Consider the following 12,653-nt stretch of genomic DNA (forward strand, 5'->3'; position numbering starts at 1 on the left):
CTCAACCACATGGTTGCCGGTTCGACTCCCACAAGGGATGGTGGGCTGTGCCCCCTGCAACTAGCAACAGCAACTGGACCTGGAGCTGAGCTGCGCCCTCCACAACTAAGACTGAAAGAACAACAACTTGAAGCTGAACAGAACCCCGCACAACTAAGATTGAAAGGACAACAATTTGACCATTGTTCCCCAATAAAGTCCTGTTCAAAAAAAAAAAAAAAAAAAAATCCTTTAAAAAAAAAACAAAAAAACACACACAGAATTTAAATTTGTAAAAACACACTAAAGTTAAGATTTCAATAAAGACAGATATCCTGAATGTGAGGACTTATGAGACAAGCGAACCCATTTTTCCAAGGTGAGATTTGAGGATTAAATAAAAAGTGCAAAATGAGTTTCTCTCTGGTGTAATTTGCCAAAATTATCCCACTCTGATAACAATCCTAGCAAGCTCATCCTAGGTTTGTGGCAGAGATATTTGACACCAAGCTTAACTCTGACATATGGAGATCTTAGTATTGACAGGAGGGAGGTAGGAGGAGAAATATAGGTACTGTATGCCACATAGGTATTTCTTTTATCAAAAGCCTGTGGCCTTTCCATGCTAACCAGAGGGGTCCATATGGCCTTGTTGTTTGGGTTCCCCATTATAATTTAAAGGGAAACTTTCACGATGTTTGGAGTTCTTCATGTCTTGCAAATGAAAGAGGAGGATGTCCTCAAATTCCTTGCACCAGCACCCAGTTACGTGGCACCAACCTTGACTGCCAAATGGAACAGTACATCTATAAAGGGCAAAGTAATGACATTATCTCGTAAATCTGAAAAGAACCTGGGAGAAGCTTCTGCTGGCAGCTCGTCCCACTTTTTGCCATTGAAAACTCAGCTGATGTCAGTGTCATATCCTCCAGGAATGCTGGCCAGAGAGTTGTGTAGTTTGCTGCTGTCACCAGGGCTACTTCTGTTGCTGGCTGCTAACTAGATCCAAGCAGCCCTCATGGAGCAGTGTCTTCTGGTGGTTACTGATCCCAGGGCTGACCATTAGCATCTCACAGTGGCGACTTACGTTAACTTGCTGACCACTGCGCTGTAACACAGACTCTCCTCTGCACTATGTGGACATTGCCATCCCATGCAACCAGAAGGGGGCTCACTCAGTAGGTCTGACGTGGCGGATGCTGGCCTGGGAAGTGCTGAACATGGGCGGCACCATCTCCCATGAATACCCGTAGGAGGCCAGGCCTGATCTCTTACTTCTACAGAGATTCTGGAGACTGAAAAGGAAAGAGTGGGCCGCTGTGAAAAAAGGCAATAACTAAGGAGGATTTTCAGGGTGAATGGACGGCTCCAGGTCCTGAATTGACTGCTACTCAACCTGAGGTGACAGAGCCGTCTCAATGCATGCAGGGGCCCTCTGTGCCCATCCAGCAGCTGTCTACTAAAGACTGGAATGCTTAGCTGCCACTGAAAACTGGTCTGCAGCTCCCACTGCTCAGGTCACTGAATGGATAGAAACAACCGCTGAGTGATTTTAAGCAGTTCTTCCACAGACTCTTAAACAGAAAATGGAAATAAGGTTGCTGGAAAATAAAGTTTCTTAAAAAAACACACATTCTTTCAGACAGCCCGAGCCTCAGAAAGGCAGGCAGCCTGGTATGGTGGTGAGGTCATGGGTACAGAGTTAGATAAACTTAGTTCAGGTCCCAGTTCTTCCACTTTCTTGCTACAGAGCTCTTAGCAAATAACTTCATCACTTGGTATATCGGCCTCATGTGAAATCGTTTAAGCTCCATTAGGGCAGGGACCATGTCAGTGTTGTTCACTGTTGTATATTCAGTGCGTCAACCTGGCATTATGGCACTTGGTGCCAAGTCAAGTAGGGTATTGAAGAAGTGTATTTTGAGAGAGAGGGAGGGAGGGAGGGAGGGAGGGAGGGAGGGAGGGAGAGAGAGAGAGAGACAGAGAGACAGAGAGAGACAGAGACAGAGAGAGACAGAGACAGAGACAGAGACAGAGAGAGAGAGAAGCTGGCCTTATTCTCCTGTTAATCATAAAACAGTTTCACGGAATACCAACCTCAGAGGATGGGTTGGAGTGAACTCTGGTCAGGGAAAATCGGCAAGGAACAAAACCCAACAGAGGTGCTGTAAAGTATGTGTAAGTCTCTGGCAACAGGGGATGAGGGCACCCCAGGTCTTTTGTCCACGCTCCTTCCCAGCTGTCAATCCTCTCGCCCCACCCCGACTGGCGCCGGCACTGCTCGCCTGTGCCCGCCCCTTTCTCCGCCCCTCCCGCCCCTTTAACTCTCGTCTCTCGGCCCGCGAGATTTGGAGCTCTTCTCTCGCGAGATATTCATCGTATTAGAGCCGGCTGTGGTGGCCGCTCAGACGGCGGCAACGGTTGGTTTTGTTGCAGTGTTTCAGGAAACCTGGGCTCTGCCCAGAGGTACGAAGTAGGTTCTGGGGACCGAGACCCGGGCTGCTGTCGCGCGGGGTAGCTGAAGAGAGTGGGGTGGGCTCCCCGGGCTTAGGCCGGCCTGTGGCCGCGTGCGCGCTCCGTGTCCGCCGCCGGCCCGAAACCCGTGTGAGGACTCATTCGCGGGAAGCGAGGTCCCGGTGGGTGGCCCACGGGCGCGGTGATACCGTCCGGGGACTCCTGCAGCGACATTCCGAGGCATGGCCGCCGCTGGGGTGAGGGTGGGGGGTGTCCGGAGCGACCCGGGCCCGCGTGACTCTGCCCTGGGACCGCCGGGGACGCCTGACCTCGGCGGCTGAGTTTAATGGCCGGAGGGTCTTGCAGAAAACTCCGGAATGTGCTTGGTTTTGATTGTTAAAGAAATTACTTCTTCCAAAGTTACCAAATATAATTGGTTTTTCTTGCTTCTTTATGAGGCTTAGCTGCCTTATTCAGAGAGGCAGAAGGAAGACTTGTATGAAGAGGTAAATAGACAAATAACTTAAATCACACTATTCTCATTTTAAAACCAGGGTTTATAGAACAATGGAGTATATGACAGAATCCACCGACCGCACCCCTGGACACATGTGAGTCACGCGTCCCTTTTCCCCCATCTCCTTACGTTTAAAGATGTTAAAGTGATTCTTTGAAACTTGCCGTCTAACTTTGGGGAACACTTTGTTTGAGGGGAATTTTTTGTCTGAAGTGAAAAAAGAAAAGTCTATTTCCTGAGAAAAATCAAATTCATTTTTACTTGGAAAATTTGTTGTAGTACATGTTTGCTGTGAGTGTTAATACAGTCAGCATACATTTTTCTAGATTGGCACTGACCAATAGGAACAGTAGCAGTTAGGCACATGTAACTATTTACCTATAAGGTAATAAAAGTGAAATAAAATTAAATATTCAATTCCTTAGTTGTTCTGGCCGCATTTCAAGTTTGCAATAATCACATGTGCAATATGGTGGCTACCACATTGCACATCACATGTTATAGAGCATTCTTTTGGGCAGTATCAGTGATTTTTAAACATTTTCTGCCCCTAGTGTGCCTTGGATCATGAGACTCCCATCAGTTATGCTGAATCATTACATGATACTTGTTCAGTCCTTTAAAATTTTGTTTGCTCTAGGTAAATGTTTCCTTTTTATTAGTCCCAGTGAGGATTTAAAAAAATTGCTTTTAGGTTATAAAGCTGTTTAAAGATTACTGTTAGAAATAATTTAGACTTTCTAGTCCCTTTAGAAATTAGCTATATTTTGAGGATTTTCGGAATTGTGGCCATCCTTGTTTTTTTTACCTCAGTGTTCCAAGGCTGTTCTTTATCTACTGCACCTTTGAAGATTGCTCTAAGTCAGTTTTTAAAAGAGGGCAGATATTATGGTCCAACTTGAAGGCTTTTGTTTGTTTGATAGTTTTTAAATTTAACCTGTGCATTTATGAAATCTAATGGAAAAATTTGTTTTATTTATTTAAGCTTGTGCTGTGAGTGTGGTGTCCCAATTAGTCCGAATCCTGCCAATATTTGTGTGGCCTGTTTGCGAAGTAAAGTAGACATCAGCCAAGGCATTCCGAAGCAGGTCTCTATATCTTTCTGCAAACAATGCCAAAGGTATGGTGCGATACTATTTATCCTACTTAAAGTTGAGATTTACATGTAGGAGTGCACCAGAATGTGCTGAGATTACCAGGATATATAAATAAAGTGCGTGTAATTGAGATTTAATTTTTATGTATGTTGGTGTCTTGGGTTCCTCACAAACTAGCTTTTTGAAACTCTTGGCCAGTTAACCTCTCTAAGCCATAATTTTATCATCAAAGCAAAGGGGCTTTATTAGATACATAAAGGAACACATTTAGAAGAAGTACCCTGTTTCCCCAAAAATAAGACCTAGCCAGCCAATCAGCTCTAATGCATCTTTTGGAGCAAAAATTAATACAAGACCCGGTATTATATTACATTATATTATATTATATTATATTATATTATATTATATTATATTACATTATATTATACCAGGTCTTATGTAATATAAGACCCGGTTGGGTCTTATATTATATTGGACCCGGTCTTATACTAAAATAAGACTGGATCTTATATTAATTTTTGCTCCAAAAGATGCATTAGAGCTGATTGTCCAGCTAGGTCTTATTTTCGGGGAAACACGGTATGTGTTTAACAAACATTTATTGAGCACTTACACTATATATGCTAGCCAATGTTCTAAGTCCTGGGTTGCCTGGACTAAAAAACTTAAAGCACGTGCACAACGGATTTAAGTTTTAATTTAGTCACTAGGTTTTATGTAAGATTTTAAAACTTGCGTTTTACAATTAAAATTTGGAAAGACTTGAAATAGATGAATAGTCGGAACTATTGTTGTTGATACATAGTATGAGGTACTAATTTATCTTTTTTTGTGTGTGAGAAATAAACAGTTCTCGAGCATTATAGATGTACATTATAAACCATTTTAATGCCATTTTGAGATGATTTTTTACTTGTTTTTCAGAGCATAGTTTCAAGGAACTTTAGGTAATTTTGCCATCCTCATTGAAATTCTGGCTGGCGCTTGGAGATCTCTTTAATAGGTTATTTCAGCTTGGCTTTCTCAGATACCCACAATTTTACCTTTTAACTAAAACTACTGGTCTAGTTAAAAGTTTTCTAGTATTATTAAAATATATTTGGGTTGAGTACTTCAGGTCAACCGTGGATAATTATTATATCTGGTTAATAATCAGTGTTATATCTGCATGGAAATTAAGGTGGAAAATTTTGTTTCTCCTTGAGAGCTGCTGAGTTTCAGTATATTATCTTTTCTCTCAGATATTTCCAGCCACCAGCAACTTGGATACAATGTGCATTAGAATCCAGGGAACTTCTTGCTTTGTGTTTGAAAAAAATCAAAGCTCCTCTGAGTAAGGTAGGTCAAATAGCTAAAATTACTTTTGTACGTGTATTTTTTTTTAATCTCCCCTTTTTGGAAAATCCTTGTATGAATAATTTTTTAAAAATTAGCTATTAAATGTTACTGTTGGTAAGCACTGTACTACAAATGCTATTTTCATTTTTAAAGTTATATATGTTCCTTTTTTCGTGAAAATGAAAAATTTTTTTTGCTTTAAAATATTGAGATTATTTTTGTCATTTATTGAGAATCTCTTATGTTCAGTTATTTTTTTTGAAAATATAAAACTATCGCTAAACTTAATTTAGAAGGGTATAAGGGCTATGGTATTCAGTTTTTTTATGTTTTCATTACTGCTCTGAAAAGGAAATATTTCTGCCTGTTACTTAAAGTCAGTGCATAAATGTCTGTAATATTTTTAAGTTGAGAGTCTTTGGTGTTCTTGATGCAGGCTGTTCTTGAATTTTTCTGGTTTGTTAATAGCTTGAAGTTTTTTTTCCCTTTTATTTCCTGATTTGTCTGTCTGTCTTTTTTTTTTGGTCTGGAGTCAGTTTTTTGTGTGTAACTTGGTCTTTTTGCTTTTGTCAAATGTCTGGTGAGCCTTAATAATTCATCAGGTCATTCAGCAGACGTTTATGTGTCAACTCTGCCAACCTGCTTTTGGTGTTGGGGATATGGCAGTGACTGAGAGAGACAAAAATCCCTGCCTTAGAGAATTTTTATTCTAGTTGGAGGGGAGGGTGTGGGGTAGGCAATGAACAAAATAAGTAGGTATATTAAAAGGTATAAATTTTGTGGTGGGACAAACAAGGAAGGGTGATAAGAGCTTCACAGGGAAGGGTTGCGATTTAAAATACAGTGGTTAGGGGAGGCCTCACCAATAAGGTGACATTGGAGTAAGTATTAAAGGCAGTAAGGGAAGAGATGTGTACAAATTTGGAAATAAGCATCATGGATAGAGAAAACAAGTGTAGAGGCCAGAGGCTGGAGCATACCTGTATGTTTAGAGTGGAGTGGGGAGGGGGGAAAATAGTTGGGGATGAAGCCAGAGAAGTCATGGAAAGTCAGAGTAGGTCAGGCCTTATAAGGACTTTCGCTCTGAGTGTAATACGTGTAGAGGGCAGAGGGCAGAGTAATGAGATGAATGATTTACAGTTTATCAGGATCCCTCTGGCTGCTGTGATTTGAGGGGGGTGGAAGTGGGGACCTTTAGGAAGGAAGCAATTGTAATAATCATGAGAAATGATGGTATTTGGATCAATAGTGGAGGTGGTGTGAAGTGGACAGAGTCTAGATCGATTTTGAAGCTAGTCAGTAGGATTCACTAATGTATGTGTATGAGATGAAAGTACTATTTGTAAGCTGGTACAAATATGTATGCTGTACAAATGATAAAGTACAGAGGGGAAAATATGTAAAACTGCAAAGAGACAATAATTGGCTAGGGGGTGTCCTTAAGGAGTGGAAAAAAGATAGGATATAGCATACTAGTAGAATACTTTTTCATCCAATAAACATTTGGCACTTACTCTTCACCACGCCCATTTTGGGAGCCTGGCACATTTCATGGAACAAAACAAAGATCTCTGTTCTCTATTGGGGCATTCTAGAGGTTGGTCTTGATAGGAGCATGAACAGTACATCTGTGGTAACAGAAGAGAAGGTGTTGGTATTTGGGAGCTTCTGGAAAATCTGATTCCTTTTTTCAATTGAGAAAACAGAAGCCTGGGCAGTAGCTATGAGGAAAAGTCATTAAGGATCTCCACATTGATAAATTCATAGAACTGTTATTAGATGTTTGAGGAGAAAGGGGAAGGTATGAAATAGGTCTCTAGGAGAGTGGGAGAATGTATCAGAATGATGTATGGTTGCTGGGCAGTGCCTAAGAGTTACTGTCGTAAACTTAAAGACTAACACGGTGTGTATTTATTAGGTTGGTGTAAAAGTTAATATTTCTCTAGCCCAGTCACCTGCCTAGGTAAGGCATAGAGCAGGCAGAGCGTTGGATTTAACCAAGATTGATTTAGCCAAGTGACTAAGGTGACATGAGAGAGGGACCAAGGGAATTGCGTATGTGCATGGGAGTGATACTGATCTTAAAATTAAGCAGGGTTAGGATGGAGGTGAGTAGATGAGTAGGTATGAAGGATAATGAAAAGGTAGGATGAATTAGATCGTAGGTTGCAGTAGATTAAAGGGTTTTTGGTGTTCAGGAACTGGAGAGAATGAGCTGGAAAGAAAGGTGATAGGGAGGGAGTAGGGTGTTTAGATTTGAGATTTTGAAGGGGTTTCAGTTAGTAATAAAAGGGGGACAGGATCTTGGGGGGGGTAAGGAACTCAAAGAATGGAGAGGCTGGCATATTTTGAGGATCATTTATGAGGATATTGAAATCATTAAGTATTAATATTGTTGAAAAGAGTGACAGTGAGCCAGGACTAAGATCTTTGAGGAATGAGAGCAGGTGACCCAAGGATTCACAGATGACTCTAAGAAAAAGAGAGGTGGATGGCGTAGTCTGAAGACTTCAGATTCAAAGCTGGGTATATTTAAGGAGGAGGCAGGCAGAATGGTTTGGAATGAGCAATTTAAGAGCAAAGAGGACACCTGTCTGGCTCCTGTTGCTGTGAGGAAGAAAATGAGAAAAATAGCATTCATTACTTTAATTAGCTGTAGGGGGAGCAGTGTATATTCAGGAGATCTAGATGGTGAAGGGAATGTTCAGCAAAGAGATTGAGGATTTCAGAGGTTTTGTTGTTAGTCAATGTTAAGTTCAGAGGGCACAGTAAAAGGGTTTCAGGATTTGGGGAGGAGTGTTAGATGGGACAGAACAGGTAATATGTGGAACCACATGGAGTTTGGAGGGAGGGAGATGAGGGGTGACTGAGGTGTCTGGGCCTGTGGTAAGGAAGGATAAAGGGCCAGTAAAGTTGATAAGTCCTGGTTGTTTGAGGACAGATAGTGTGGTGAGGCCGTGTTAGGGAATGGAGTAGATGTTGAGGGTCCTCTTCCATTCCTGCAGATGGAGGTTGGAGGCCAGGGGAAAGGCAGTCAGTGCCCATGGGACTTCCTCTTGACCCTGCAGATGGAGACAGGGAATAGAAGCTGCCTGTCCCCCTCTGTAGCTGGTGTGGCTTGTTGACTACTAGGGTTTGATTTAGCAGGGAGCCAGTCGTGTGAGGAGAGTTTTACTCTGGAGTGCTGCATCGACAGTAGCTAGTCTAGCTCTCACCAGACAGGACTTGATTAAATTATCATCTGCCCTCTGCCATCTTCCACGTCTGTTACAGCTCTGATTTCTCCATAGAGCTCCAGGCCAAGTAGATATCTCATTATCCACTGAACAGCTTCACTCGGATATCTCATAGATAAATCCTCTTAAACTCAAATGTCTGAATCCAAATGCATCATCTTCTCCGTATCAAATTTGTTTTTGTGTCAGAAAAATAGTATTATTTAGATACCCAAGCTAGATATTTGAACATCATTCTAGAATCTGTTCATTTCCTCCCTATACCAGTTATTAAGTTCAGTACATTTTATCTCTTAAATAGCTCTTGGATCTTTCTGCTTCTGTTATTTTTAGCACCTCTCAGTTCAGGTCACCTATACCTCCTGCCCCAGATATTGAAACATTCTGCCTTCTGTTTCTCCTACTTTCTTCCTCAAAACACCCATTTTAGCCATATTGAGCTACATTCTATTGCTCACGTACAGCAAACTGTTTTTGGCCTCTGCTGAATCTGCTGATTTAGCAGTGGAGTCAGTATTCAGTGCATGAGATGCTCTCTAATGAATGTTCTTCATTTTTGTTTTTAAGCCATATACTAATACAGAGAGAATAATCCAAGTAGAAACATTTGTTCACGAGGATTTCTAATAGAAATCATGTCTTTGCTTTCTTATAAAAAGTGTAATTTCCATGGACATACTTATTTTTTTACGGAAAAGGATTTTTTCCCATGCAAATCTTTTGATTTTTGCTTGAATTATACCAGTTACATTAATACGGACATTAGATTATCCTTTCATTTGATGTTTTTGTTGCCATGCCTTTGATGATAAATTATTTTTTACTGGTTATGTTGGGTAGTGATGCTAATCACAGATTCCTTAAGCATCTTACGAAATTATTAATGAATTGTTCTTTCATCTTTTTTCTCATATGGGAACTCATGTTTCTTTTTGTTTGTTTTATTGAAGGTACGGCTTGTAGATGCAGGCTTTGTTTGGACTGAGCCCCATTCTAAGAGACTTAAAGTTAAACTGACTATTCAGAAAGAGGTAAGCTGTGTATAATTTTCTCAACATGGTTAAGTGTAGATAGTGAAAATGATGGGCTATTGGTAGGTTATTTTATGACTTAAACAGCATAAAAGGACTTGAATACACTCTTAAATTTAACCCTTTGTTTTCTTTTGCCCAGATGATCAGGTCACTAGTAAGAACAGCCATTGCTCATGATTAGTGGGCTAAGACAATCTTTTCAGTTTTTTTTATTAGGAAAAAGAAGTAAAAACATGAGCTAAGGCAGTGCTTCTCAAACTTAGCTGATTATCATGATTCACAGTAATTGAATCAAACTGGATTCAACTGGATGTGAGACCCAGGAATATGTATGAGTATGTTTAAAAAGTTTCTCAGGTGATTTCTGATGATTGGCTATGTTTGGGAACAATTAAATTAAGGAATATTTTCTTTTTTGAGAGTTTCTTTGTTTTATTTTTTTCTTCTAAGAATGAATTCTATACATACAAACACAGAAGTATATATAGATATAAAAATTCTGCAAACCACTTCAACTAAAGGTAAATGTGAAATAAATCCTTGAATCAAGCTAATATATTTTTCTCGAAATGGTGTAATTTATGATTTTAACTGATTTATTGTTCATGTCCTCAAAGCAGTCATGGTAAAAGATTTTAAGTTACGTATGTAAGTGTCTTCTTTTAAGAAACATTCTAATTATTAAACAGAAGGAAAGAATGAAGGAGTGTGATTGTTTCCTTTATCAGGTGATGAATGGCGCTATCCTTCAGCAAGTGTTTTTGGTGGATTATGTTGTTCAGCCCCAAATGTGTGGAGATTGTCACAGAGTAGAAGCTAAGGATTTCTGGAAGGCTGTGGTTCAAGTCAGGCAAAAGGTAATGAGAAAGATGAGTGAATCCTCCATTTTGTATTTCATCTTTGTCAGTTATACATAGCTAGTAAAACCTTCTTTCCCCCCTTTTTGTAAATTCTTCATCTTCATGCACCAGGGATGCCCTAGGTCCCTGGAGCATTCATCTTTAGAAATAGATCATTATTACATTTTAATCTTTAAAGATTGTTTTCGTTTTAAAAATCAGTGTGCTATATCTATAGAGTGCCTTTTTTTTTTTTGCATTTCATCTATTAACCTAACAATACATTTATGTTTAGACTTTACACAAAAAAACTTTCTACTATCTGGAACAGTTAATTTTGAAATATGGAATGCATCAGAATACACTTCGTATCAAAGAGATTCATGGTGAGTTAAAATTTAAAAGCATTTGAAATGTCAGAATTTTATTTCAACTAACCTAAGGAATCTTTTATCTTTACTGATAATAGTACTACCCAAAAGAATTTTCTGTTAGGAAGAAAAAAAATTTTAGTTCTTTATCTGCACTGTCCAGTATGATGGCCACTAGCCATATGTGTCTTGACTATTTGAAACTGAATTTTTAATTATTTTCTATTTTAATTTAAGTTTACATTAAGTAGCTATCAGGTGAGTAAACCAGTAGCTACATTAATAGAATATAAAGTGCTGTAATAGAAAATTTGTCAAAAACTTGTTTATGCAGAGATAAGTTTCTGATTGAAAGAAAATTCTTTTTGAGATCTGTAAGTTCTTTTGTAATATTTTTGTTTTTCATATGCCTAGAGGCTTTGTGATGGATACATTAAATCAGAAGTCTAAACTCAGTAGTAATAAGCACTGATATACAAATGATAGAATTATATTTCTTTAAGATAGAATTTATAAATACTTGCATAATTTTATAATGGTTTCTTAGAGCATGTTCTATCTCAGCACTTACTGTTGATGTAGCCTACTTATACATACTAGATGATGGATGAATGTTTCTTTAATTAATGAAAACATAAATATTACAGTCTTTAGCAAACCCTTAAATCTCTTGGTAAAAGTTAATATTTTTAGATGGTGCTTGTGACTGGTGGACATGTACATTATTTTCCTAGTCTCTAAAATGTACATTTAGAAATAGTTGTTCTTGAAGGAATCACCAAATTTTTATATTACACTCCTTATTTTAAAACTGAGTTCCACTGTTACTTACTGATCTTTTTGTTATTTGTCTTGTATGTCTGGAGAAAAGTGTTTAGAAGTGTGGTCTTTAAATGGAGGGAAAAGGAGTATCAGTTATGTCACCTGAAGGAAATCTTTTAAGTTTTGTATCTGACCTGAGTGCTTTACTAGTAGACATAAGGTTAACAGTCTAAATTGGTGAAACACAGTTTAGTGAGTACTTATTGTGGGTAACGTCCCTTGCTGCCTGTTTAACATAGTGCCCTGCTATTTGTGGCTAGCCACCAGGAAAAAATACACCTTTGTTCTGAGTAACTTTGTTTTGAGTAACTCTTTTGGGAATAAGGAGATCCAAATATTCCAGCTAAGGAAGCAAAACACATATTGTTCATCACCATGACAGAAATATCCTCACACACAATTGTTTTTGTACCAAAAGACTTGGGTAAATTCTGGGGCATGCTTTTGCAGTCACTTTTAAAACCAAAAAGGTTGTAAGTTTAACAACCCTTTTTATTAATCCAGAGGAATTAATTTGTTTTTTGCCCATAGTGGTTCTTGGTTTGATTTAAATGAATGTTTTGTTTGATTGTGTATTTGTAACTTTGTTTTTGAAATCATAATAATGGTAAAAATTCAAACATAGAAGTATATATGAATAAAGGTCATCTCTGTCCCTTTGATCCACTTGTTATTCCTGGAGGTAGCCCCTCAAAACAAGATACGTATAGTACAATATGTACTCTGTATGTAAATTGTGACAACATTGGTTTTCCTCATGTGGGATCATTCTGCAATATTCTGTGACTTAACATGGTATGTCATATATTTGAAAACCTTTCCATGTCATTGCATATAATCCTATTTCATTATTTTTAGCCACTATGTGTATTCATTAATCAATGTATATTTAATTTGTTACTTCCTATTAGTTGGCTTACAAGATGTCTCACTTTTTGCTGCAGCAAACAGTAGTGAAATAAATAT

At 38.8% G+C, this 12,653-nt stretch overlaps 1 protein-coding gene across 4 annotated transcripts in view; it reads left to right on the forward strand.

The window, feature by feature from the left end:
• The window catches only part of NMD3 (NMD3 ribosome export adaptor), a 95,711-nt gene that overhangs the window by 65,707 nt on the left and 17,351 nt on the right, over nt 1–12,653 (forward strand). For 2 of the 4 annotated variants that reach the window (XM_088794378.1, XM_088794379.1), the window contains exons 3-8: nt 2,988–3,044; nt 3,936–4,070; nt 5,289–5,385; nt 9,572–9,652; nt 10,384–10,512; nt 10,790–10,880. In XM_088794378.1, the coding sequence (XP_088650504.1) occupies nt 3,001–3,044; nt 3,936–4,070; nt 5,289–5,385; nt 9,572–9,652; nt 10,384–10,512; nt 10,790–10,880 (577 nt within the window). In that variant the 5' untranslated portion in view covers nt 2,988–3,000. Of the gene's footprint in view, nt 1–2,297; nt 2,453–2,987; nt 3,045–3,935; nt 4,071–5,288; nt 5,386–9,571; nt 9,653–10,383; nt 10,513–10,789; nt 10,881–12,653 lie in introns of those variants that run through there. The other 2 variants (XM_019731931.3, XM_019731932.3) reach the window with 2 other exon arrangements.

The sequence above is a fragment of the Rhinolophus sinicus genome, chromosome 17, assembly GCF_057876585.1.
Source record: "Rhinolophus sinicus isolate RSI-liver-muscle chromosome 17, RSI-T2T, whole genome shotgun sequence".
In the NCBI taxonomy this organism is placed as follows: Eukaryota; Metazoa; Chordata; class Mammalia; order Chiroptera; family Rhinolophidae; genus Rhinolophus; species Rhinolophus sinicus.